This window comes from Mesoplodon bidens (assembly GCF_964165515.1).
Source record: "Mesoplodon bidens genome assembly, chromosome: 6".
In the NCBI taxonomy this organism is placed as follows: Eukaryota; Metazoa; Chordata; class Mammalia; order Artiodactyla; family Ziphiidae; genus Mesoplodon; species Mesoplodon bidens.
Genome location: NC_138162.1, coordinates 86,908,237 through 86,936,099, shown reverse-complemented (window position 1 = coordinate 86,936,099; position 27,863 = coordinate 86,908,237). Strand labels below are relative to the sequence as shown.

Here is a 27,863-nt window from a genome sequence, read left to right as displayed (position 1 = left end):
TGGGTCTTCATTGCTGCCTGCAGGCTTTCTCTAGTTGTGGCGAGCAGGGGCTACTCTTCGTTGCGGTACGTGGGCTTCTCATTGCGGTGGCTTCTCTTGTTGTAGAGCACAGGCTCTAGGCGCGCGGGCTTCAGTAGGTGTGGCTCGCAGGCTCCGTAGCTGTGGCGCACGGGCTTCGTTGCTCTGCAGCATGTGGGATCTTCCTGGACCAGGGCTCAAACCCATGTCCCCTGCATTGGCAGGTGGATTCTTAACCACTGCGCCACCAGGTAAGTCCAACTATTTTTTTTTTTTTTTAAGGTGTTGGGGGTAGGAATTTATTTATTTATTTATTTTTGCTGTGTTGGGTCTTCGTTTCTGTGCGAGGGCTTTCTCTAGTTGTGGCAAGCGGGGGCCACTCTTCATCACAGTGCGCGGGCCTCTCACTGTCGCGGCCTCTCTTGTTGCGGAGCACAGGCTCCAGATGCGCAGGCTCAGTAGTTGTGGCTCATGGGCCCAGCTGCTCTGCGGCATGTGGGATCCTCCCAGACCAGGGCTCGAACCCGTGTCCCCTGCATTAGCAGGCAGATTCTCAACCACTGCGCCACTAGGGAAGCCCCCAACTATTGTTATTTTGAATTCTTCTCCATTTCCAAGTAATACTCTTCCATGACCATTTTCTCACTAAATTTGAGGCATTATCTGTTAACTTTCTAATTTACTAAGTAAGGGTTTAGTTCCTTTACACAATTTCCTATGTCCACACTGCTCAGTAAAGTTATGTCATCATTAGTTATTCCACTGCTCATGATCTCTTTGACTTGTAGTGATATACTTAAATACCTACATTGTTGATCAACTATAAACTCTCTCAACGTCATGCTTTGTAAAAATGAGGACATTCATACCATCTTCCCTTTTTTCTACCTCCTGTCTACCTTCCAAACCTAGCTTTTATGTTGTCAAAGTTGAAATTTATATTCTGTTCTATGTGCAGTTAAGTCTTCCGTTATTTGAGAGTCAGTACGGAGTAATGTTTAAGAGAACAGGCAGAGAGTCTAAACTCAAAGCCTCAATCCAGCCCTAAATTAGGTACAGCCTGGGCAAGTTCCTTCCCTGTCTTAGCTTCCTTTTCTGAAAAGTGGGAATGATATTACCACCAACCTCATAAGGCTATTCAGAGGATTAAATGAGTTAATATATACAAAAACACTTAGAGCATAATACATACTAAGTACATATTAGTACACAATACATTTCAGTACATACCAAGTTAATACTAATACATGCTAGGTATAGTTTAGGTTAGTTATTTGTTATTACATGCAAGTTAACAATAAAAGCTGCAAACGAAGATAGTATTTCCATTATTACAATTAAATTAATATTGCCCACTGCAGATGTATTGTGTCTCTGTATACAGACTATACCTCCTTCTATACTGTTTCAGTGTCACTGCCCTTGTGTAGGGTGACCACATACCCCAAGCTGCCTTGGGCTGTTCCAGTTTATACCTGTTGTCCTGATGTTACAGCATTATAGCACCTCCTTACACTATTAAAGTGTTCTGGTTTGGACAACAAATTAGATAGGTGGTCATTACCCCTGTGTGTCACTGAAAAGGGGGACATCTATAGTGTCAAGTTTAAGTGGATTCTTCCCTTCCTCACCAATAGTAGGTTAAAAATCAACCATAATTTAGTCTGCTTCATGTTTATGTCAGTATAGCATTTTCTTCTCTGGAGTTCAAGTTCCTTCTCCTCTTCCTCTCCCTCCTCCCTTCCAACAGTGCCTAATACCTAGTAAGTACAATATGCCTCAAGGTGTTTCTAAGCTCTCAATCACACAATCAATAGAAGCCTCTCCACCCTAGACTAGCTGCGATCTGCACTGAATCCCCTATTACCTTCCTTCTTGGTTTATTGCCTCATTTTGCTGGATTATTTCTATAAATAGCTTAAGGTGTAGCACAGGAGGTAAAATTTTCAAATTTCTTTATGTACAAAATATCTTATTCAGCCTCCACTTATGACTGATAGTTTGGCTAGATACAAAACCTTAGGGTGAAAATTATGTGCCTGAAAATCTTTGGAGGTATCTTTCTAATGCCTTCCAGGATCCATGGTGCTGATGACAACTATGATAAAGTCAGATTTTAACTTTTTTTTTTAGGTGACCCAGTATTTTTCTCTCTGGAATGAATGTATCCTCTCAGTAGTTTATTCTATTTTATTTTATTTTTTCAGTATTTTAAAATTTCACAATGAAAGGTGTCTAGGTATGAGTCTATTCTTGTTCATCTTGCAGCTATTTTCAATCTGAGGCCTGATGTCTACTTTCAGCTGTGGGGAATTTTCTTGCCCTTTGACAGCTTCCCTCCATTTTTTTTCTGGGTCTAAAGTTTCTAATAGTAACATGTTGTATCTCCTAGATGCAGCCTCTCTAACATATTTCTATCACATTTTCCATTATGTCTTACTTTTTTATATACTGAGAAATTTTTTAAATTCCTACTGAATTTTTTTCAGCAACCATATTTTCATTTCCAAGAGACCTCTTTTGCTTTCTGACCATTCTCTTTTTAATTAACCCCCTAGTCTTATTTTATAGTTGCTAGCTCTTTTTAAACCTCTCTCAGGATACTAATTAGGGGGTTTTATTAAATTATTTTGTTCCCTAAATTGTCCCTGGTCCTACTAGGATATGTTTTCTCTCTTTTTCCCCTTCTCTCATGTTGTAAGCTTTACTCAACTATCAGGCAAATGACAGTTATTTTCTATTTAAGAATGAGCGCAGAAAGCTCCCTGAAGTCAACGATTGATTGGTTTCTTATGCAGGAAGCAGCGGGGAGTAACTGTACTAGCATCCCCCCCACTCTTTTCTAGGGGGTAACAACTCACACTAGCTGCCTTAGTTCTCCCCAGTTTCACTGTTTTCAAAATGAAATCATCTCATTTCAGGAGCGTGAGGGCAGGGCTGGGAGTCCACTCCTCCAAACACAACCCTTCAATGAGCTCCCCTATTTCAGTCACACTTTTAAATAACCCCACCCTCTCTCCTACATGTGCATCTGAGTATGGAGCTGCTTCTGCAGGTGGGGTCAGATTCCTCCTCAGTTGAAGGTGGTCCGTGTGCATATTCTAGGTGATGCTTTTCCTCTGTTCTACTGCTTCAGTTTCACCCTCTTCCACTTGTCTTCCGTCTTTCAAAACTATGTTGAAATCTCTTGACTGTTGTGGGCTTATATACTTAAACACTTTGATAACATCATTTTAGTGTACTGTCAAAACAGACAAGAGCTGAAAGGGTTCTCAGTGCATTCTGAATCTGCTATTCTGTGGTCCCAGTGTTTAAACTTCTTGGTCTTCCCCAGTGTCTATCATTGCTTTTAGAAATAAAATCTCCTGGTCTACTCGTGAAGGAAATGAATACAACACATCTAAAATGACAAGGAATGTGGGTTAGATGCTCTAGGGTCTTGTCGTACTCTGCAACTTACTAATAAACCACTTACATGCTACAAATTTTAGGTGCTCATTTATAAAACAAAAGGGGGCAACTCTAAATGAACTATAGGTTACTCCTCCTCTAACATTTCATAATTTTCTAAGTTCTTTTCTTAAAATTTCTCTATATTATCATTAATTTTAATTAAAAAAATAAAAATCTAACTTTCTCTTTTGAAAATCAAATAGTAATTTCCATAGTCCTACAATAATGGGATAATTAGTTCCGAAACCTGTCAAGTTTCATGTTTCATATGAAAAGCAAATCATATTAAATAATTTTTAAAAATTAAACATAGACTTTGTAACACAAAGACAAGGTCCCCCCAAATGGTGTTCCCTTATTTATTTATTTTTTTTGTGGTACGTGGGCCTCTCACTGTTGTGGCCTCTCCCATTGCAGAGCACAGGCTCCGGATGCACAGGCTCAGCAGCCATGGCTCACGGGCCCAGCCGCTCCGCGGCATGTGGGATCTTCCCAGACCGGGGCACGAACCTGTGTCCCCTGCATCGGCAGGCGGACTCTCAACCACTGTGCCACCAGGGAAGCCCGGTGTTCCCTTATTTACTAGAAATTTTCAGCTCTGCATTAAAGTTGAAATAAAATAAATGTATTATTTTTGAGGTTCAAAAATTTGTTATGAAAATCAATTTTTCTTTTCTGTCCATACAAACAGAAGTATGGAATGACATTAGATATCAGGTTTATTAGGTAATATAATGTAGCTTCTTGGTATTTTTTATTTTAGGAAAGGAGAATATCAACATTAAAACTTTTTTCAACTTTACTTTTATTTAAAATGAGGTCATATTTTTCTCTTATAAAAAGAGAGTTCAGGGCTTCCCTGGTGGCGCAGTGGTTGAGAGTCCGCCTGCCGATGCAGGGGACACGGGTTCGTGCCCCAGTCTGGGAAGATCCCACATGGCGGAGCGGCTGGGCCCGTGAGCCATGGCCACTGAGCCTGCGCGTCTGGAGCCTGTGCTCCGCAACGGGAGAGGCCACAACAGTGAGAGGCCTGCGTACCACCACAAAAAAAAAAAAAAAAAAGGGAGTTCAACTAGAACTGCCAATTTTCTCATCTGTAAAACAAGAGCACTGAATCAGCTGACTACATTCAGAACTCAATTTCTTTATCTTATGATCACTAAGGTTCTCCCCAAATCTAATATCCTAAGGTTCTAAGGAAAGAAAAATATATTACTAATGACATGTTTTGATTTTTATTTCTTAGAGTTCAAATGTCCACCATTCACCTTGGTCTAAGCTTAAGGAACCATTCAAGGGGATACAATGCAGATGGGAGGAGAAAACAGAACCCTCACACAAGCTCTGCAGTGTTGCAATCAGGCTTCCGTTTGAAAAATAATCTTCTCTACAGCTTTAAAGCAATAACTTTGTACCTGCAATGCTTCTTGTTTCAAATTGATTTTCTCTGGCTCTTCCTGAATACTTTCTGAGGAATCATCGACCTCTTCGATTTCTGAGGAGGAAGGACTCTCTACTGTCACAGTCACAGGAAATTCTGATTGCTTAAAGAAAGAAGACAAGATTGTATAAAAGATAACACAAGCAGACACCAAATATCCAAATATTAGAGGACATTTAACAAAAGTAATCTGAGGTATCATTACTTATAAATGTCTCTCACTGCTCCTTAGTCTAAAACAGGCAATGACTAAGTAAAATTACAGTAACTTATTTTTGCTATGTTACTGTACTGACCTCTGTTGTACATGGTTAGGATTAGTATTGGGAATTGCCCATATTATTTTATTAAGTTTCTTTCGCAGAAGCCAAGTGAAGAGCCAAGGTAAACATTTTTTCTCACATCAACTTTATACTGCAAATGAAAAATTTATTCTTCACCATCAGACAAAAACAGTCTGGAAGAAAATGTACTTTTTTGGAGGAAAACTCATCAGTAAGGGGACTGATAAAGAATCAGAAGAATAATCAGAAAGTCAACATATCTAAGCTGTGAATAATAAACATCAGAATTTTAAAAAATAAATCACATACACATACACAACTAAAACTGACCCATCAAAAATTTCATCTTCTCATCACCCTTAAGCCAAAACTAGTGTAATAGTAATACAATTCTCCTGTCAAGCTTCACTGCCACTGCAATGTTGTTCAATATGACATTTCCAAACATTTAAAAACTGACCTGGTCACAACCCCATAAAAGTCTACAGATCATAAAGAAGTGTGCTGGGATTATATAACTACGCAGAAGACAAGTCACTAGGACATCATTTTGACAACAAGCAGCAAACCCTGCAGCATAGGAAAATCCCAACAGGAGAACGAGGCCTCGGGGCATGCAAGGGCAGGACTGACACCTAAAGTGCTCTTCTCTCAGTCTCAGCAACTATGCAGTCTCCCAAGAGCACTGGGAAGGAGAATCTAATACTGACAGTAGTAGCTTGCCATGAGGCCAGAAGAGAGGGAATGTGTGTGGCCTTGGTGAGAGAGCAGAGGTTTGGGAGATGTTGCTTTATATTGGCTTCAAGATCAGGAATTTGTACATATAGCCCGCAAACAACATTTCTTGAAAACATATGAACATTCTTGAGTATGACAGCTCCCTGTGAGGGGTCAGAAATGGCAGTCAAGTTCGTTTCACTGGGTAACAGCTGATTTGCGGACTGGAGAACAGGCTTCCTTGTTTACAGACATAACCACAAGGCTGCCAGTTGTGTGAAAAATCCACACAACTACACAGTTGCATTGGGAGAGCAACCAGACAAGTTTTAAAAAGATTTATTTCAGAGAGGGAAATGCTTCTTGTAAGGCTCTGTCCGTTTAAAAAGCAAAAAGAATGACCATCCACCTTTCCCAATTCAACCCCCTATATATTATAAATATGATAGCTACATACCTGCAATTGATTACATACATCACGAGCTTTGATGAATGGAAAACCCCTAAAAAGATATCAACAAAATGAAGTTATATCTTGATGTAAATAATCACCAGTTAAACCCAGTTAATACAACTATTTAGTATTATGTACAGTATCCATACAGAATTGTTTATAAAAAATAAGCTCAAAAGGACCTGGAGGGCTCTGCTATGGAGAAAACTGTACAGAATTTAGCCGACTGGCTTGGAGATAACTCTCTGAACTGCTGAGAGGCACCTTCAGTTCCTACATTCAGGATGGTTGAGATTTCAGTCTCACTTCTTTTTTTTTTTCTTTTCTTTTTTTTTTTGCAGTACGCGGACCTCTCACTGTTGTGGTCTCTCCCGTTGCGGAGCACAGGCTCTGGACGCGCAGGCTCAGTGGCCATGGCTCAGGGGCCCAGCCGCTCCGCGGCATGTGGGATCCTCCCGGACCGGGGCACGAACCCGTGTCCCCTGCATCGGCAGGTGGACTCTCAACCACTGCGCCACCAGGGAAGCCCCAGTCTCACTTCTTTAACTGGTGATATTAATCATTCTCTAATTTACCACTCCAAGCAACAAGGATGGTCCTGAGATGAAGTGTCTCAGAAAGAAGATAGGAAACCACAGAGTTGTTAAACTCAAGTGCAAAGCCTGGGGATTCAACACTATAGTTTATGCAACAGCAATTCACATTACCATTTGCAAAAAAGTAGTCAGTTGTCCAATGGGGATTATAAACATCCATTTAACATGAGCAACTGAACACATATTTTACACAGTAACTACTTCAGGTACCATTTAAAATCAATTCTCTTTGTTTTCTTAAGCAATTGTTAACCTCCAATTTCGTGAATACTACCAGGTAAGTCACTTGAAAATAATCTAGAGCCATCTATTTCACTTAGCAAGCCTAAAGCTATAGTTCAACAATTTTATTTACAGTTCTATGACAAAAATTACTATGAACAGCTATCCCCTGGATAAGTAATCAGCTAAAGCTAGTTTGACTCACTAAAGCTGATTTACTGAGTTAAGCCAGTTGGTTTAGAATAGGTCTACTCCATATTTCTCATCCATTCTGCATTAAACTATTTCCCATGCCTAAAATGTGTTTTTTCCCATTCGTACATATCCAAATTCCTACTTCTGTGCTGTAGGGCTTGGCTCAACTACACCTGCCTTTAGTGAAACTTTTCTCACCTGCACAACTGGAGATAATTTTAGTCTCCTCATGACTCCCATGGGTTACCTCTGTTGTGACACTTGAGAAACAAGTTGAAATTCTCAATTATTTTTTGTTTTTCTTCCTTAAAGGGCTCATTAGGCAGAAGCCATGTGTGAGTTATCTTTTTTGCTCTATAGAAAGCACCAGAGACCGCCCACATAATAGAAGTTCCAAAATAAAGAATTCTGAATGACTGAAAAAGACAGGGAATGCAAGCACGTTACCTGCTCCTTTTTGCACGTTCTGCAGTACGCCACGGCAGGAAACCAGACACACCAGGTGGTAGAGGTTCAGGAGCATAACATTCTTTACCAGGAGAGTGTTTCCTTCCATTACTTACAGGTTTCTTTGTGGCCAAGCCTATGTTTGACAAAGCATGATAAGAAGGAATCAAGATGCACCAAAGGTCTACAGGTCAACTGTTACACGTGTACACTTTGAAAGGAATCAAACAGGCACTTGACAATGATGCCAAGGCCATTAAAAAGAGGATCGTTTTGTAAAAAAGTTTTACATACACGGGCCTCTCACTGTTGTGGCCTCTCCCGTTGCAGAGCACAGGCTCCGGACGCGCAGGCTCAGCGGCCATGGCTCACGGGCCCAGCCGCTCCGCGGCATGTGGGATCTTCGCGGACCGGGGCATGAACCCGTGTCCCCTGCATCGGCAGGTGGACTCTCAACCACTGAGCCACCAGGGAAGCCCCAAGCCAGCATTTTTTAAAAATATAAGTTCTCTACAGTAACAAGTTATTTTAACTAAAACAAAAGTACTGAGATGTGCAGAAATGCAAAAATAAATTTTTTAAAAATCCCCAAAAATGATACATTTTATGTATCATGCAGAAACACTCAAGTTTATTGACTCTTAGAACACCTTTGGCATTTCTGAATCTCCAGGATAGAGAAACACAGATACACACCCATGACTTCTGCCAAACAGAATCTTTAGAATTAGACCAAAATTTCAATTTAAGATGAATTTTTCTATGTAAAAACAATAAAAGTTATAAGACTACAAGTTGCTGGGTGGTAGGTGAGTCAATGTTACCCTCCTATAAGCCTGTCAACATTCACTGCTCATTTGATTTCATATAGAAAACACACACAAAAAAACAAATGAAACCCAGTGGATAAAAGAGTGACATGTGGAGACATCCTATATTTCAGTAGTAGAGAGTCAAGTATCTTTATATGAAATATTTGGTAGCAAAAACTAGACCTACGTGTTAATATTTTATTTAGAACAAGCCATATATTAAAATTCACATTTAAATATTTAATTTGAATTTACTGAAAACAAACATCATAGGTTAAAATGGTTATATTTATCCTTCAAATCTACTATATTTTATGTTATTTATTTATTTTAATAGATCTTTATTGGAGTATAATTGCTTCACAATTCTGTGTTAGTTTCTGTTGCACAACAAAGCAAATCAACCATATGCGTACACATGTCCCCATATCCCCTCCCTCTTGAGCCTCCCTCCACCCTCCCTATCCCACCCCTCTAGGTCATCGCAAAGCACCAAGCTGATCTCCCTGTGCTATGCTGCTGCTTTCTACTATATTTTAGCAGCATTAGGATAGAGTGTAAAATAGAGTGCATGTGGTAATATAGGACAAATATTTCACAGAGTGTAGCTTATTGATAATCACATGATCCGGTGTGACTTATATGCCTCTTAAAAATATATAGGAGCTCAGTTCATTTTGTGCTATTCTATTTTGTTTAACTTAATTACCCTCAAAAAAATGTTTATATGCATGTAGTTTGTATGTGTATACCCTTCCTTTACTTTCAGAAACTAAAGAAAATATATTTGTAATAAAAATTTTTTAAATTACACTTTTCTTGTTAGGAGCTAAAAAAAATTTCTAATAAAAGTTCCCATCTTTTTTTAGGCATACATAATTACAATATAAATGTGACACAATTCACACCATTATTTCACCCCTATACTCACCTGGATCTAACTATATACCCAGTCATTGATTTGGCTTACCTCTATGTCTCCAAATAACTGAGGCAAATACAAAAAAAAGCCCAAGAAATAAAATTACTCTTAAAATAGATCAATGAGCTCGTATACTTCACTTACATTTCCACTTTGTTTAATCATGCTAAATAAAAAAAAAAATTTAATTGTTTTATTCTCATTCCATGATGCCCTATTATATACCACCAGGTACTAATATTATAGAATTCCTAATATGTTTTACATATACATGTTTTATTTATATATATTTCTATTTCTAATATTATAGCAAAAGTCAACTTAGCTGTTTTAAGAATGCTTTACGTATGATATAAATTTTTAATAATAATATGTAATTAGTGTGATATCACAAATCTTCTTTGTATGTACTATTTGATTATTAAAATATCACTGTCTTGAAATAACTGGCAGACAAATCATAAGCTTTTTTTTTGATTTAATAAACACTAACAACTTCTATTTAATACACTATTGTCCAAGCAAGATGATTAATGGAGAATCAAAAACATACATCTTTAAGTAGAAAAAAAAAGCTGTATTTATGAAGATGTTTACAATAGTTTATTTTAGGTTATTTCCAATTATTCACCAATTTAAAAAACTGACCAACTCAATGAAAACTTGTGAATACAATGTTAAAAAGTATAACTATGAATCATAAAATTTAATATGAAAAGATAAGAATGGCAAATTATATGTAAGCTATGTGGAATTATGTTTATAGACAACAGGAAGAGAAAATAAAAATGTAAATATTGCTTGATAGGATAATGAGATTAGAGGTGGTCTTTTAAATTTTTCATTTTTATGTTAATACCTTTATAAAACCTAAAAATCTTCAAACAACACGTTTTTTAAAAATGGTGGTAAAATACACAAAACAGAAAATTTATCATTTTAACCATTTTAAAGTGGACAGTTCAGTGATATTAAGTCAACAAATTTTTAAAACTTTCAGATGGCACCTAAATAAAAGATGTGTTGTTGTCCATTGGTGATTTTAATGTATCCAGTATATAACTAAAGTCACCACAAAACTTTTTCTGGGAAATTGGCAGATCATAAACATAAAAACATTTATTTTGCTTTATATTAAACCTTACTGTTTTACTGTTTCAAAATTCAAATTTACTCACAAGAGACAGTTTCATTAGATTTGGTTTCACAAATGCTGCTCCTGCTATTCATTCTTATAAACAAAAAAAAAAGACTATTTGTGACTAAAGATAATACGTTCCAGAAAATAAAAAGTTAAGGTCTCTTAGAAACAATACAAACGTTATCTGTAGAAGTGAATTATACCACATTTATATATTCAGGAGAATGTGAAACTTATACCATTGACTGTTAAAGGGTTTTAAAAGCTTCTTATTACATTTGGTAACAAAATTATAGGCTTAGTTGTAAAATCTATCATTTTAGATTTTATGGGTTAACTATCATTTGGAAAATTAAATACACATTACAGTAAACATATAGAAAATGTTTTTCTAAAATGTTCCATCTAGGTCAATAAACTTGTATGTAGAAGTCTTTTATAAGGATAACACATATTTCAAGTTTTTGTTATCATTGAGAGAAACAAGATATCACCTGAATCAAAAATTTAGGTAAGAATTTCTAAGAAAGAAGAAGGGAACAATGGGAAGGTTGGAACTGGGAAGGAATTTTGTTTCTTATAGCACAAAAGGTAATTCTTCATTAAAAAAAAAAAATCCCTCAAAAGCACCACTACTAAAATTATCATCAAAGTGCACCCCAAATTTCAATTGCAAAGCATTAGAAGCAATCATCAACCAGGAAATATTTTCAAAATAACAAACTTTTTATGAAATCCAAACAATAATGTTGGTTAATATTAACATCTCTTTAAATTCATTTATTATATCTACATTCTATAAATTCTCATAAGTATCAAAATAATTATAGTCCTCCTAATATGCATGTGATTAATATTGGCTGTTTCAATTTTAGCACACTGGAAAACATATGGGGTATAAATTCTAGTAGCATTAAAAACAAGAAAAAGTTACCTATTCTAATAGTAGCTTTTCCTTTTCGACCACTTCCCAAAATTATAGTTCTCTTTTTCTGTCTAGCAGCTTTGGATGGTTCCTTCACAGATGGAGAAGTTATCCACTGGTACTGAGAAAGAAATAATAAATATGCCATTTAAGTTCCAGGTAATTTATGAGGGCTTGATCTTAACTGGAAATTAAGATATTTTAAGTTAATAAAAGGTTTTCAATCTGCATTTCTCGGAACCTAAATTCAAGAATCACACAACATTTTCAAAGACAGAAAAGCCATTTGATTTGACTAAAAACTTACTTTTAAGATGGCAGAAAGTACCTTGATAATTTTCTTTTAAGGAAGAAAGAAAAACAAACCATTAAAGAGAAATTATTCCGAGAGAACTAAAACACATTATATACCTCTGACTTGGCACTCCTTCCATTCTGGAGAACTTTTTTGATAACTGATTTCATCACAGAATGATCTAAAGTAAAATAAATTGAAATTAGAATAATTATTTCCCAATGAGTAGCTATTTCCATTTAAAACCAAAAGCCAACTAATTATTGCTTTTCCCATAAAATTAAATATGAAATCTATATTACGTAATTATACACTTATTTCCCCCTTTGTGTATTCTAATTTCTTCCTCAAAAACCTAAGATGCCATCTTGCAGACTGCCCCCAATGGCTACTATTTTGGCAGCAGCAAAGGTCAACTTTAAACATTTTGCATCTAAAGTGGCTTTGGATACCTTTGGATAGAAAGTACAGTCTGAGCACCGTCCAGACACTTAGATACCTAAAGGGCATCTAAGATATCAAACCAGGGCATCTAAGATAACAAACCAAAGTCCTGATATTCCCTCAAAAGCTGCTCCTTCCATCAGCCCCCTTCTTCTAAGTGATACCACCCAGTTGCACACATAATCATCAACGACTTGTCTCCTTGTTACTATTTCCTTCATACCTCACATCTAATCTATCTGCAAGTCTCCCTCAAAACACAACCTGAATTCAACCACTTTTCACTTGCTCCAAACTTCCAACCTAAGCTAAGCCATAAACATCTCTTATTTGGACCACTGTGATAGTCTCCTAACTGGTCTCCCTGTTCCTCTTCTTTATCCCCCCAAATCTATTCTCTATACCAGGTCATCTTACTGAGATACTATTTGGATCATGCCTTTTTCCAGTTCAAAACCCTCTACTCATTTAGAATAATCCACATCTTTACTCTGGCCTTCAAGACTTTACAAGAGCAGACCCCTGGCTAGCTCCTTGACCTCACGTCATACCACACTCTTCTTCACTCAGTACTCTGGCCATGTTGGCCTCCTTGCTTTTCCTTAAATACTCCACCCACCTACATGCCTGCATACTCATGGCCTCCTTGTCCTGGAATGTGCTTACCCCAGATCTTCCATGGCTTGCTCCTCTCTTCATTTAGGTCTCCATTCAAATGCCACTTCTCCAGTGAAGCTGTCCCCTAACAAACCTATCCAATGGAGTCCTACCTGCCCCCCTACTCTCCTTACATTAAGATATTTTGCACTTCCTTCTATCTAAAATTATATTACTTATCTGTTTGTTCATTTCTATCTGAACTCCTTCACTAGAATGTAAGCTCCATGAGGGTAAGGCTTTTGTCTGTCTGGTTCACTGTTTTATCCCTAGTGCCTAAACCCATACCTGGCACACAGAAGGTATTAAAAAAATTGTTAAACTGACAAATGAATAAAGTACGCCTTGCAAGAATTCAGAGGTTGCACAAGAAGGAAATAATGCTCTTGGTGGAAGCAGGCTTAGCATCTAGGTTTACCTCTATTCAGAGTAGAGATAAGAAAAATTTACAAGTATAACTCACTTTAATTAGTAAATTATCTGCTAAAAACATATGGGAAGTGCAACATTAAAAAAGTTCAGTTGATGCTTGAACAACATGGGTTTGAACCTCGCGGGTCCACTGACACATGGATATTTTTCAATAAACATGTACTATCGTCCTACACGATCCAAGGCTGGTTGAATCCACAGATGTGGAACCACTGACTATAAACTTATACCCAGATTTTCAACTGCGTGGGGGGCAGCACCCCTGACCCCCACGTTGTTCAAGGGCCAACTGTACACGATCAGGAAAGTTAAACACATGAAGTTTTAAAAACTGTCAATATGTGAACAAATTCTTTTTGTTTTGCTATGTGTTAATCAATTAAAAAAAAAAGTGACCACATACCAACAAGTGGATTTTTTCTTATATCCAAAACGACCAGAGTTCTGTTGGTTTCAAGGGCCTTTAGTAAAGCCTTTGCTCCTTCACTGGTGAGGCCACACTGCTGCAGGTCAAGTGCTTTGCATAAAAGACAAAAGGTCACTTGTTAACGTTATACAGATTTCACATATAGACAACTCTCATTTTCTCACGTGTGGAAGAGTCCTGTGCACAAGACCAGTCATGGCAGGTTTGTAATTTTGGGTATGGAAAGAAACAGAAACGTATACACACACACATATTGCATAATACAATTTAAAAACCTCTTCTTGGATGTGCAATGATAACCCTGCCTTGAGTACCAATAAATCATCCAACATATTTTACAGTTAAAGAACTGAAGAATAACTGTATATAACCTATGAGCAAAAAACATCACAAAATGAATCTCAGTTCATAATTAGCAAGGGCGGCAGTGGCAGTGTAAACCTCACATGCAAAAACTGGTGGAGCTCAGAAATGCACTGCATTCTTTTGATCATGATCTTGAGCTCCAAATCACACTTGAAACTAGTTAAAAGGGGAAAACAAAATAGAAGAAATGTAACAACTTCTCCGTTGTTCTGTTAGTTTTAGAACAAAAAGACAAGTCTAAGAGGATACAAATAATAACAAATTCAAAGAATGTGTGAATAGAGAATACATACTAAAAACCTATCATGAAAGTATCATGGTCAAGAACTCTCTCAGTAAAAGGTCAGACAAAAACCAGAACAAATGATCATGAATTCTAGTAGTTCTGGGGCTGAAAAACCTACTCATTTAAACAAAAGGGATCATCACAAAAGCACAGGTATTAAAAAATATTACATGAAAGGAAACTATCATGAATCTTTTTTTTAAGTGCTGTGTGTACCATTGCATTAAAATAACTGAAGTCTTTCTACACCCCATGACACACAGAAATAGCAAGTCAGACATATGGATCTGACAGGATATGATACAACCCTTACAAACTCTCACTACAGAAGAATGGACACAGGGTATAATTAACCAACTAGCCAAATTAATACAAACAGCCAGAAACCTCACTAGTAAATCAAATGAATACAAAATAAACAAAATGTGGTTATTCTCCTATCAGATTAAGCCAAGATTCTGTAAGAAAAGCCTTTAGGGCTTCCCTGGTGGCGCAGTGGTTGAGAGTCTGCCTGCCAATGCACGGGTTCGAGCCCTGGTCTGGGAAGATCCCACATGCCGCGGAGCAACTAGGCCCGTGAGCCACAACTACTGAGCCTTCGCGTCTGGAGCTTGCGCTCCACAACAAGAGAGGCCGCGACAGTGAGAAGCCCGCGCACCGCGATGAAGAGTGGCCCCCGCTTGCCGCAACTGGAGAAAGCCCTCGCACAGAAAAGAAGACCCAGGGCTTCCCTGGTGGCGCAGTGGTTGAGAGTCCGCCTGCCGATGCAGGGGACACGGGTTCGTGCCCCGGTCTGGGAGGATCCCACATGCCGCGGAGCAGCTGGGCCCGTGAGCCATGGCTGTTGAGCCTGTGCGTCCGGAGCCTGTGCTCCGCAACGGGAGAGGCCACAACAGTGAGAGGCCCATGTAACGCAAAAAAAAAAAAAAAAAAGAAAAGAAAAGAAGACCCAGCATGGCAATAAATAAATAAATAAATAAATAAATAAATAATAAATAAATAAATAAATGGAAATTAAAAAAAGAAAAGCCTCTAAAATGTATATACCCTTTTGATCCAACAACTCTCTTTTTAAGAATTTAACCAAAAGAAATAGTCAGAAATATAGGTAAGGATATATATCAGAGTACTATACTATTTGTAACTGAAAAACTGGACATAGCTTATATATAAGAATGGATAAGCTATGTGTACTGTGGCATATTCATATAATGAAACACTGAACAGTCACAAAAAATGATGCAGTAGATGCAAATTTACTGACTTGCTAAAATGCTCATACTAAATTAACTGAAAAAAGTTATAAAATTTGGAGTAATCCCACTTGCATAAAAAAGGGAGAGGTACTCATTTTTGTAGTTTTATTACAGTTTTTTAAAAGTGCTACAAGCCAGTGTTTGTGAGAGGCAGGCTTCACATCCACTCTTGGGGTGGACTACAAATTGGCATAGCATTTCTGGATGGTAAGTTGGCAATGTGTATCGAAAGTCTTAAAAATATCGGGCTTCCCTGGTGGCGCAGTGGTTGGGAATCCGCCTGCCGGTGCGGGGGACGTGGGTTCGTGCCCCGGTCTGGGAGGATCCCGCGTGCCGCAGAGCGGCTGGGCCCGTGAGCCATGGCCACTGGGCCTGTGCGTCCGGAGCCTGTGCTCCGTGGCGGGAGAGGCCACAACAGTGAGAGGCCCACAAACCGCAAAAAAAAAAAAAAAAAAAAAAAAAAATGTCACACTTAGTCATTCCACTTGTAGTACCTTATTCTACAGAAGTAATCCCGATGGACACAGAGATGTATATACAACGTATTCACATTGTTTCTGACAGGGAAAAGCAAACTAAATCTAATTGCAAAGAATTGATTAAACTATGGGACATCAATATGATGGAATACTACATGATACATCATTAAGTGAAAAAAGCAGGAATATGAAATAGCAAGTATACTACAATTCTATTTTTGTAATCCCTAAGTGTACAAATATATTTATAGAAAAAAAAAGACTGAAAGTATATACACCAAAATGAACAGTGATTATGTCTGGGTATTCAGATTATAGGTAATTGTTCTCTTGTTACTCTGTATTTTCTATAAAGAATATATGCAACTCTTAGACAAAGTTTAAAGGCAAAATAAAAGCTATCAGAAAAATGAGGCTTTAAAAAAAATCCTATCACAACGTATCATGCCAAAAGCTAAGCACATATAATATTAAAAATTCAATATTTTCAATTTTAGAATTTACCTCTAAGCCATAAATCCTCACTAAGAGATTCTGCAAAAGCACTTGCACCCAGGTCACCAATGAGCGTGTTGCAGTTCAGAGTGATGCGCCTCAAACCAGCCATACAGTCAAGATCAGGTCTTCTGTAACGAAGACTCTCAGCCCAGGTTTCTTCATGCCTTCTGATAGTCTGATACTTCAAAGATTTAACAGGATGAAATTAAGATGCTTGAAAAAGGAAACACGGTGTGCCTACTGAGTATGGCTTATTATGTCAGAGATTTACACACACACACATCAAGCATATATGCCAGGAGAATCAACCTGAGAAATTAAACAGTCAGTTCTGCTTTACGAGTCCAGTGACCCAGATTCTAGTCGGTCAGTAATTAGATTCCAGCCACTGGATGACCTGTTCTTGAACAGTTATGTAAAGTTGGACAACTCAATTACAGTCTATGAATTATTTTCCTTATCTTCTAAGTCAGGGAATTGGTTCTAAATCCTATCATTGCTGAGGCTCTAAATTTCATCATTCTGTCCTCCTACGGTCTCCAAACACCTGACTGGGCAACCCATAAGAAAACTTTTTAATATGCATCTTATTTATTAACAAATTATATACACGAAGTTCTATACATATAATTTATGTACATTATAAACTACACAGATATTTTTTAAATGATACAAAGGTAAACAGGTTCTAATATTTTCTTTTCCTAACTCCTAAGGCATTATTTTATTTTATTTATTTATTTATATTTATTTATTTGGCTGTGCTGGGTCTTTAGTTGCGGCATGCCAGATCTTTTAGTTGTGGCATGTGGGCTCTTAGTTACAGCATGCATGCGGGATCTAGTTCCTTGAGCAGGGATCGAACCCAGGCCCCCTGCATTGAGAGCACAGAGTCTTAACTGCTGGACCGCCAGGGAAGTCCCAGGTGCTATTTTAAAAACTATATTTACAAAATGTACCTCACATGCTACCTAGGGTATGCACACAAACTTTAGAGGCCTGGACTATGCAGAGCCAATTTGATGTGCCTTGGGAAAATAATGGTTTGACATTTAACCACAAGTATTGTCTTAAAGACATTCAATTCTTTATATTCATAAAATAAATTTTGGTAACAGGGAACACTGACTTTAAATGAAAAAGTCTTATTACATTCTTGAAAAAATAAGACTCAAAATGCCTTTGACACTCTAAAAGCAAAATCATTACTGTCATTTTTCTATTAACAATAACGTATAAAAGCTACAAGCAGAAATAACAGCAATCGCTTACACAGTGCTTATTATGTGCCAGGCACTATTTATACAAATGAGTTCATTTAAACCTCATAATGAGGCACAGGGGTTAAGTGATTTGTCCATGGTCACTAGCTATGAAATGGGAGAAAGGGAATTTGAACCTAGGCCATTTGGCTTTGGCAACCAAGTTCTTGACTGTTTTCTATCCCAGGGGTCAATGGACTTGCCCTGTATAGGCTCAAAGAATTTTTCAATTTTTAAAATCTAAATTTAAAAATTTCCAGCTTTGTGGGCTATACAGTTTCTGTTGCAATTACTCAACCCCACTGGTATAGGGTGAAAGTAGCCACAGCTACCATGTAAACAATGGGTGCAACTATTTTCCAAAAAACCTTTCTTTACAAAACCAGGTGATGGGCTGGATCTGGCCCACCAGCCATAGTTTACCTATCCCTGATCTGCATCAGCAAACTATTAAAAAGGCTTCATGCCAAATTATTAAATAACTTTAAGCCTAAATACAGTAATTATAACCACTGTAAAGTTGTTAAGGCATTATTTTAAAAACTGTATTTACAAATTGCTGATGTAGTGATTTTTATTAGTTTATAAACTACATCAGCTAATAAACACCGGATTCATTTAAGTCTTGAAGGCTATAATGGCATAGTTTCTTCACAATATCACCATAAATGTTTTCAGTAACTAAAAATACATGAAAGTATTATTATGTATTATATATTAAATGTCTGATTTCTAAAATTAAGTGGACTATCTTTACTAAATGGTAGAATCCCAAACTGAAAACTGGTCATATTCTTTCAACAAAACTAAAGCTACAGTCACATGTATCAAAAGACAAAAATTAACTGCCATCTGTATCAATATATTAATGTGCTTCAATCACATATGTTTTCATGAAAGTTTAAACATTAAATCACCTTTAAGATCTTGGCCATGTGATCTGCTCCCTGCCATGTCAGATTACACCCCGTGAAGTTTACTGTCTTAAGAGTGATAGAGTTCTTTATACCTTGACAAATAACTAAAAGGGAAAAAAAAACCACACACACAATAAGATGAAGAGCCTATACATTTGTCAATCTTGACTTATTTGCTTTTCTTGAGTCAATTGGAGGTTTATAGCCACATTCTTAAAATCATTAACTACAATCTTTCCAAACAGGTAATTGACGAACTGATGCATTCTAAAACTTGTCAGTAACAAAGTGTTACTCCAGTTTACAGCAACAGTTTAATTCTATTTAGATACTAAAACTGAATACACTGAATACTGCAAACTTTATTCCCAACCACTAAAGTACTACATACCTTTTGAGACATAGGAAGAAAGAGAAAAACCTAAAAAGCATAAGACTCTTCTGATTTTCATTTCCAATGATACATCCCAATCTTGATTATCAATCAACGATTTAAATGTCAACTATAAACCCAATATTTTATTAGGTGCTATGCAATATACTAGAGCAATAGAAGATAGAGGACCTCAAATGCTGTTCCCTCAAATTGAAAGGCAGGCTTCCTGACCCCTCCAGACCACTACTGGACACAGGGAACACACACTAATGTTTCAGGACACCAACCAACAGTCACCTGCTTTGTGATTACTTCCATGACACACCAACACCACTGAGTTTGCTGCTCCTACAGAACGTTACATATATTTCCTATTTTAACACATACCACAGTGCATTATAATTATGATTGCAGATAGATGTTCTAACAATTTAAAGAGAATGATGACTTTTTTGCTCTTTACATCTTGTTACTTCCCTTCCCATAATATTTCTTGAAGAGAAACCATAAAAATATAAGCAAACACAAAAAACAGAAAATATACAAAATGTGTGGTTTATGGCTTAACACAAACTTAAGATTAATTCTGACAGTATCCAGCATGACAAACTTCCATGGTACAAATGAGAATGGACGAATGAGCAGGTACAGTAGACAATCCAGACATGAACACCACCAAGAAAAGGTGGACAGGAAGTAACATAGTGTGTAGGAAATCACGAGACTAGTCTGATGGGAAGAGACTTAAACAAGACTGAAACTCACTTTCTAAACCTCCATCTCCAATTGGACAATTCGCAAGACACAGGTGCACCAAAGTGGCCGATTTATTCAATCCCTTTAATGGGGAGAAAAAGTTTAAAATTTTATTGGTTTAGTATGCCCCAAAAGCAACTCTTAAATGTTGGCAGGACACAATGAAGGCTTACCTTTGTTAACATAGTTAAGTCTCTCTCTCTCAGAACTAGCCCATTGAGCTCCAGGTTGCTTAGCGCACCCGACGCACTTACACAGCATTTAAGAGCTTTACACAACTGGAAGGTCACATCTTTATTTCTTATCGCAGGAACACGACTTCTGTAAACTTTATTTCTGTCACAACCTAAAGCAAAATTATTGCAAAATGAGTGATTTAAACCATACATTTTATCATCATTAAAAAGCATCTAAAAAAAAAAAAGCATCTGCTCTGTGCTAAGGATTAGAAACGACTCCTGCCCTTAAAGCCTTCATTAAGGAGGGACATGTGTAAACTCAAAATTTCAATCACGTGAGATAAAGAAACATAACCTTTATGCACAGAGATTCCTTTGGGGGCAAAAAGTTATATCTAAGTGATGGCTTCATGATAACCCTGAAGTAGAATCTAGAAAGATGAGGCTATGCAGAGTTGCAGTAGGAGGTGCATTAACTGCAGAGGAAGCACCTGTGCAAAGACACTCAGGCCTGACACCTGCTGGGCACTGTAAATACTGCAGGTGGGGATGACTAAAGGCCAGGGGTCCAAGTGTGAGAAGAGACAGAAATTAAAATAGAGATGTTGCCCGAAGCAAGCCTGGGAGAGAGCATGGCTTGTATCCCACAGGTGATGAGGCCTGTGGCTACCACTGGCTGAGTAAGGATGCCTCTGCTGATTAGAAAAAGGCTCCCCGCTGCTGAAGGACCAATTAGATAAAGAGAGTGATCACAAAAAGCTCCCCTTCCTCAGGGCAAAGAGCCCCATGAGGCTTGGCCGAGCACAGTTCAGACTACAGGCCTCTGTGCAGAGCACAAGCTGGGCGGCTAGTATGCACTAACTCTGTGTGGGCAAGCCATTAGGAGCATTATTTTAAGCGTATCTTTTTATTTTAGAAGCTCACTCAACCCAAGCAAGCAGATGAACTCAGAGGAACTGAGCCCAGGGGCCGCGAAACCACCTAGGAGCTTCTGCCATAGGCCGGGCAAAATGTAATATGGATGAAGAAGCAAATTTAGGAGGAGGCCAAAAGCTACAAGCTAGACCCACTGGATGCAAGACATAAAGAAAGTTCAGTGAAGGAACTCTGAAGAGAATGGGCTCTGCAATAAATTTTTCTTACATTCAATGTCAAATATTAGGCAAAATTAAGTACAGTGGCCTTTACGGTCCCTTCCAGCTATAATTTCTTTTGATTTCTAAGTTATTACTCTGGTTAAGTAAAGTCCCTTCAGAGGTACAAAACAGTTCCTACACCTGAATGGGATGCAAAGAATAATCTGACTTCTCTTCACCAGGGGATGAGTTGAACTGACCTTGAAGAAGAGATAACAGATGGTGTGAACCCCAGATCCTAGAAAAGGGCCAGGCAAATGACAAGTATTCAGGTTTTTGAAAACAAATGAACAATCATTTCCTCTCCTAGATCTTCACACCCTTCCTCTGCTGGCTACTTTCTCTCAGCTTATAAACATCCTCAAATATACCCAATTAAAAAACTCTCAGACATATGATTCTTTGGATCTTCTTGTGGGTAACCTAATAAGTCTCTCCCATGCCTTCAAACACCTCTCCTCCCAAAAAGCCCAGATCTGTACCTTGGGCCCAGACCCGTTTACCAGGCCCCTCTAAAGCACTGAAGATGAAGTAAGATCCTCTCCCCACCCCACCCAATCCCTTCCTACTGTGCTCTGTATCTCACAAAAAGATGCAGCTGTAAACTGTCACCCACGCTTGCTGCCCTCCCTTTTCTAACTGGTCACCAGGCCCCACCCATTCTCTCCCGGATCTCCAAAATCCAGTCCCAACTTTTTATAACTTAAGTGAGACCCTTAGATTACAATTCACCCTGCACCCAATCAACTGCCTTCCACACAGAGGTCCGAGTGAGCCTCTAAACCAGAAATCCGTCTCACTGTTCTTTAGTGTTTCCCTCAGCCTTCAGGATAAACATCCAAACTTCTGACAGGACAAACAAGGCCCCTTTCTGTTGGGCCCTACTAGGTTTCCAGTATCAACTCTCATTTCTTTCCCAAACCCTGAGTTCCACTCCTGTACCTTAGTTTTGCCATATTTTCTTATATTTCTCAAACTTTGACACACACTTCTCCCTCTTGCTACCCCAGGAGCTTCTACATATCCTTAGAAAGGATGGCACCTCCTCCAAGAAGCCTACCCCGAACTTTCCCTTCCAAGATTCTGTGCTCTGCAAAGGGAAAAGGGGGGTGGGGGTAGGGATACATTAGGAGTTTGGGATTAACATAGACACACGACTCTATATCAAACAGATAATCAACAAGGACCTACTGCATAGCACAGGGAACTCTACTCCGTATCCTATAACAACCTGTATGGGAAAAGAATCTGAAAAAGAATGGATATATGTATAAATGAATCACTTTGCTGTACACCTGAAACTAACACAATATTGTAAATCAACTGTCCTCCAATATAAAATAAAAATTAAAAAAGAAAAATTCTGTGCTCTTTAGCACCAGAACTCACTTCTTCCAGAGCACTGACTACTGTGCTTGTGTTTACCTGCCGCCCAGTAGAAAGGAAGATTACCTAGGGCAGAAGCATCGTCTCCAGCAGCCCTTGGTTCTGACAACTTATTCAAGTGCCAGGATACTTTACACACATAACCTGCTTAATTAATTCTAAGAACCCACAGAAAGAGTGCTTTTTAATGTCATTTTACAAGTGTGGGGAATGTAGTTCAAAAGTAACCTGCCCAGGCCACAGAAAGCATAAGCCCTAGAATTCAAACCCTAAGCTGCCTTCACACCTGTGCTCTTCCCACTATATGATACGACTATTTTAAAAAAAAAATTTTTTTTTTCCTGAGCCCTGTTTTAATGGAAAGGAAATGAAGCTGGGATATACCAATTTCCTAATCGCTTTGGTCTGTACGGGACAAAGTCATTCAACAGACCAGGTAACATCTGTGGAACAATTAACGATGCTCCAAACTTGCTAAGTGCTCTACATTGTAGAGTCTACAAGCATTAACAGAGTGCCTCCTTGTAACCGCCAGAGAGAGTGGGTCCTGTTAAGCCCATGCTACAGATGAGAACACTGAGACCTAAAAGCCTTAAGGCACTCGGCCGGGGTCACCGAGCTGGCAGGAGTCCTAGGCCGCACGCCCCGTCTAGTGCATGCACACCCGGGCACTGGGCACCGGTTCTAGTGCCCACCCTCCACCTTGCACCATCAAAACCCGCTTCGCAGCGCCGACACCAGAGCCCCTGGAAGCGGGAACTACAAACCTGTCTCGCCAAGCCATGGCTGGAAGAAGCTCTTGATACAGATCAGGGGCAGATCTTTATTAATCTTGAGGGTGCTCAGGAGCGGCGCCCAGTCCACCCCGCGGAGGCGGTCGGCGTTGAAGTCCAGCACGCCCTCCCGCAGAGAAGCGCGCACGGCGGGCAGAGGCACCGAGTCCTGCAGCGCGCACAGGTACTCATAGTGCGAGACGAAGTCGGCCGCGCTGTCGCGGCGCAGCTTAACTGAGTGGATCATGGCCCCAGCGCGGCCTCGGGGGACGCTGGCTGCGGGCACGATGCCCACACCCGCCTGGGGACCCCGGCTCGCCTCCCGGCCCCTCCGGCCCCCACCGCCCGGCGGCTGCGGCCACGCAGCGTGCGCAGGACTTGCGTACCAGCCAAAAGACGGAGGGCCACGGGCCCCAGCTAGGCCGGCCCTTCGTTGCCGCGCTCCCGCGCCGCCTCCCGCGCCGCAGAGCCGGCAGTTGGCGCCAGCCTCACCGCTCTCGCGCCGCGGGGCTGAGGTTCAAGCCGGTTGGCGGCCCCGTGGGGGCGGGGCTCGAGGACGTCAGCGCGCTCGCCGTGCGTCAGCACGCAGCCCCGCCTCCCACGGGGACCCGGCCTGAGGAGCAGGGCCGGGAGCTTTGAGACTAGCGCCGTGCGAAAAGTAGGTGGTTTGGAGAATTGGCGGTTTCCAGAAGGCGTTTACTGACTGATCCAAATAAAAGTGAGATATGGTTATATCAATGCATTTTAAAAGTAGTTAAACTCCCGATAAGTGTCTGTGCTCGCCCCGCCCAGGAGAGAGCGTGCACTCTGTGAGGGACACGTGAAAGACAGAGTGAATGCCTGTGGTCCGTTACCTCGTGCACGGGTGTGTAAATTTCTGCGGAGAGCTCTTAATTTCTGTAGTTTCTGCTGACTTGACAAGGTGGTTGGCAAATGGTCACGTGTTCCATGCATTCAGGACGTGGTCGTGGTTACTAATAATCACTTTGTTTTGTACTGATAATGATGGCTAACTCTGGTAACTAGTACTTTCTGTCTCCTAGGCATTATTTTAAGCACTGTTTCAGTATAAAATCATTCAGTTTTCCTAACAACTCCACAGAGAATTTACTACTGAATATCCACTTTACAAAAGGGAAACTGAGGCGTAGGAAGTGAAGTAACTAAGAGGAAGAACTCAGACAATTGGTGTTAATAAATTAACCCTGCAAGGAGGCCGTTAGACTAGTGATGTGGCCGCCTACGTAAACCAACCAAAATCTAAGCCTGTAAATGCCTCAGGATTACGAAAACCGCTAAGGACAACCAGTCACAAACCACCAACTAGGCTTTAAAGCTATAGCAAATCAGTCATTTCCTTGCTTTGCTTCTGCCCTTTTAAAATAAAAATCTCTGGGCTTCCCTGGTGGCGCAGTGGTTGAGAGTCCGCCTGCCGATGCAGGGGACACGGGTTCGTGCCCCGGTCTGGGAAGATCCCACATGCCGCAGAGTGGCTAGGCCCGTGAGCCATGGCTGCTGAGCCTGCGCATCCGGAGCCTGTGCTCTGCAAGGGGAGAGGCCACAACAGTGAGAGGCCCGCCTACCGCAAAAAAAAAAATAAAAAAAAAAAAATAAAAAAAAAAATAAAAATCTCTGCAGCTCCTGTGGCTGGAGTGCTCCTCACCGCTTCCAGTTTGGTGGTGCCTGAATTGAATCTATTTTTGCTCAAATAAAGTCTTAAAATTTTAAATATGCCTCAGTTTGTCTTTTAACATTGGCTGTAGAAGTTGGATGTGTATCCAGTGTCTAGAACAGCGGTCGTCCTCTGGTCAGGCCTTAGGCGTTATGCATACAATGTTCCTCTTCTACCACCACCTTCTGGATGCCTCCACCCACTACCATCTCCCGCGCATCAGGTCCCCTAGATGTGGTCAGCAGTGGCTTTCACATGCAGCGTGCTCACATTATAACATCGCAAACACTCCTCCGTCCTCCAGCCAGCGTGTGAAGTGAAACATTACCATTCCTGTTGAAGAGCCTGGTGTGACCACTTTCCCAAACACAGCCACTCCCCAGCTGACCCTGGGTAACCACTCTTCTGAACTTGGTCTCCATCACTGCCATGGATGTCTTTAGATTTATGCTATATTTTTAGGTATTCTTAAACAGCATATAGTATTCTACTATGTTTTCTCTTGTTACTTGCTTTATTTAGTGTTATCTTTGCTAGGTTCATCCATGCTGACACATAAAGATCTGTCTAGTTCATGTACTTTCCTCGCTATGTAAGATTCCCATGTAGGGAAATACAATAATTTATATGTGTATTTTCCTGTTGATGGACATTTAACTTGTTTCCAATTTTCAGTATGATTTCTTTGTTTAAAAAATTGTACACAATCTTTAAAGGTTACTTTACATTACAGTTATTACAAAATATTGGCTATATTACCTGTGTTGTACAATACATCCTTGAGCCTATCTTACACCCAGTAGTTTATATCTCTCACTTCCCCACCCCTGTATTGCCCCCTCCTCCCCCTCTGCACTGGCAACCATTAGTTTGTTCTCTATACCTGTGAGTCTCCCTCTTTTTTGTTATATTCACTAGTTTGTTGTATTTTTTAGATTCCATATATAGGTGATATCATACAGTATTTGTTTTTGTTTGACTTATTTCACTTAGCATAATGCCCTCCAAGTCCATCTATGTTGCTGCAAATGGCAAAATTTTGTTCTTTTTTATGGCTGAGTAGTATGCCGTTGGTTACATGTACCACATCTTCTTTATCCATTCATCTCCTGATGGACACTTAGGTTGCTTCCATATCTTGGCAATTGTAAATAATGCTGCTACGAACACTGGGGTGCATGTATCTTTTCAAATTAGTGTTTTTGTTTTTTTCGGATATATACCCAGGAGTGGAGTTGCAGGGTCATATGGTAGTTCTATTTTTAGCTTTTTGAGAACCCTCCATACTGTTTTCCACAGTGGCTGCACCAATTTACATTCCTACCAACAGTGTACCAGGGTCCCCTTTTCTCTACATCCTTGCCAACATTTGTTGTTTGTGCTCTTTTTGATGCTAGCCATTCTGACAGGAGTGAGGTGATACCCCAGTGTAGTTTTGACTTACATTTACCTGATGATCAGCAATGTTGAGCATCTTTTCATGTGCCTGTTGACCATCTGCATTTCCTCTTTGGAAAAATGTCGATTCAGTTCTTCTGGCCATTTTTTAATCTAGTTGTTAGTCTTTTTGATGTTGAGTTTTATGAGCTGTTTATATATGTTGGATATTAATCCCTTATTGGTCATATCCATTGCAAATATTTTCTCCCATTCAGTAGGTAGTCTTTTCATTTTGTTGATCATTTCCTTTGATTGCAAAAGCTTTTAAGTTTAATTAGGTCCCATTTGTTTATTTTTGCCTTTATTTCCTTTACTTTAGGAAATGGATCCAAAAAAATATTGCTGTGTTTATGTCAAAGAGTGTTCTGCCTATGTTATCTTCTAAGAGTTTTATAGTATCCAGTCTTACATTTAGCTCTTTAATCCATGTTAGCTTATTTTTGTATATGGTGTTAGAGAATGTTCTAATTTCATTCTTTTACACGTAGCTGTCCAGTTTTCCCAGCACCACTTATTGAAGAGACTGTCTTTTCTCCATTGCATAATCTTGCCCTCTTTGTTGTAGATTGGCGTAAGTGCATGGGTTTATTTCTGGGCTTTCTAACCTGTTCCATTGATCTATATTTCTGTTTTTGTGCCAGGACCATACTGTTTGGATAACTGTAGCTTTGTAGTATAGTCTGAAGTCAAAGAGCGTGGTTCCTCCAGCTCTGTTCTTCTTTCTCAAGATCGTTTTGGCTATTCAGGGTCTTTGGTGTTTCCATACAAATTAAAAAAAAATTTTTTTCTACTTCTGTGAAAAATGCCATTGGCATTTTGATAAGGATTGCATTGAATCTATAGATTGCCTTGGATAGTATGGTCATTTTAACACTATTGTTTCTTCCAATCCAAGAACATGGAATATCTTTCCATCTGTTTGTGTTACCTTCAATTTCTTTTATCAGTGTCTTATAGTTTTTGGAGTTCAGGTCTTTTGCCTCCTTAGGTAGGTTTATTCCTAGGTATTTTGTTCTTTTTGATGCAATAGTAAGTGGGATTGTTTCCTTAATTTCTCTTTCTGATAGTTCATTGTTAGTGTATAGAAATTCAGCAGATTTCTGAGTATTAATTCTGTATCCTGCAACTTTACCAAATTCATTGATGAGCTGTAGTAGTTTTCTGGTGGCTCTTTGGGATTTTCTTTGTGTAGTATCATG

At 39.3% G+C, this 27,863-nt stretch overlaps 1 protein-coding gene across 4 annotated transcripts in view; it reads right to left on the bottom strand.

Annotated features, from left to right (window-relative positions):
- The window catches only part of CEP78 (centrosomal protein 78), a 41,501-nt gene extending 17,310 nt beyond the window's left edge, over positions 1-24,191 (bottom strand). For 2 of the 4 annotated variants that reach the window (XM_081236986.1, XM_081236985.1), the window contains exons 1-11: positions 23,547-24,189; positions 20,252-20,424; positions 20,088-20,160; positions 18,947-19,050; positions 16,774-16,948; positions 13,859-13,972; positions 12,039-12,103; positions 11,637-11,748; positions 7,828-7,963; positions 6,371-6,416; positions 4,887-5,015 (exon numbers count right to left, since the gene is read on the bottom strand). In XM_081236986.1, the coding sequence (XP_081093112.1) occupies positions 4,887-5,015; positions 6,371-6,416; positions 7,828-7,963; positions 11,637-11,748; positions 12,039-12,103; positions 13,859-13,972; positions 16,774-16,948; positions 18,947-19,050; positions 20,088-20,160; positions 20,252-20,424; positions 23,547-23,799 (1,380 nt within the window). In that variant the 5' untranslated portion in view covers positions 23,800-24,189. Of the gene's footprint in view, positions 1-4,886; positions 5,016-6,370; positions 6,417-7,827; positions 7,964-11,636; positions 11,749-12,038; positions 12,104-13,858; positions 13,973-16,773; positions 16,949-18,946; positions 19,051-20,087; positions 20,161-20,251; positions 20,425-23,546 lie in introns of all 4 variants that reach the window. The other 2 variants (XM_081236984.1, XM_081236987.1) reach the window with 2 other exon arrangements.
- Positions 24,192-27,863: the final 3,672 nt, after the last annotated feature.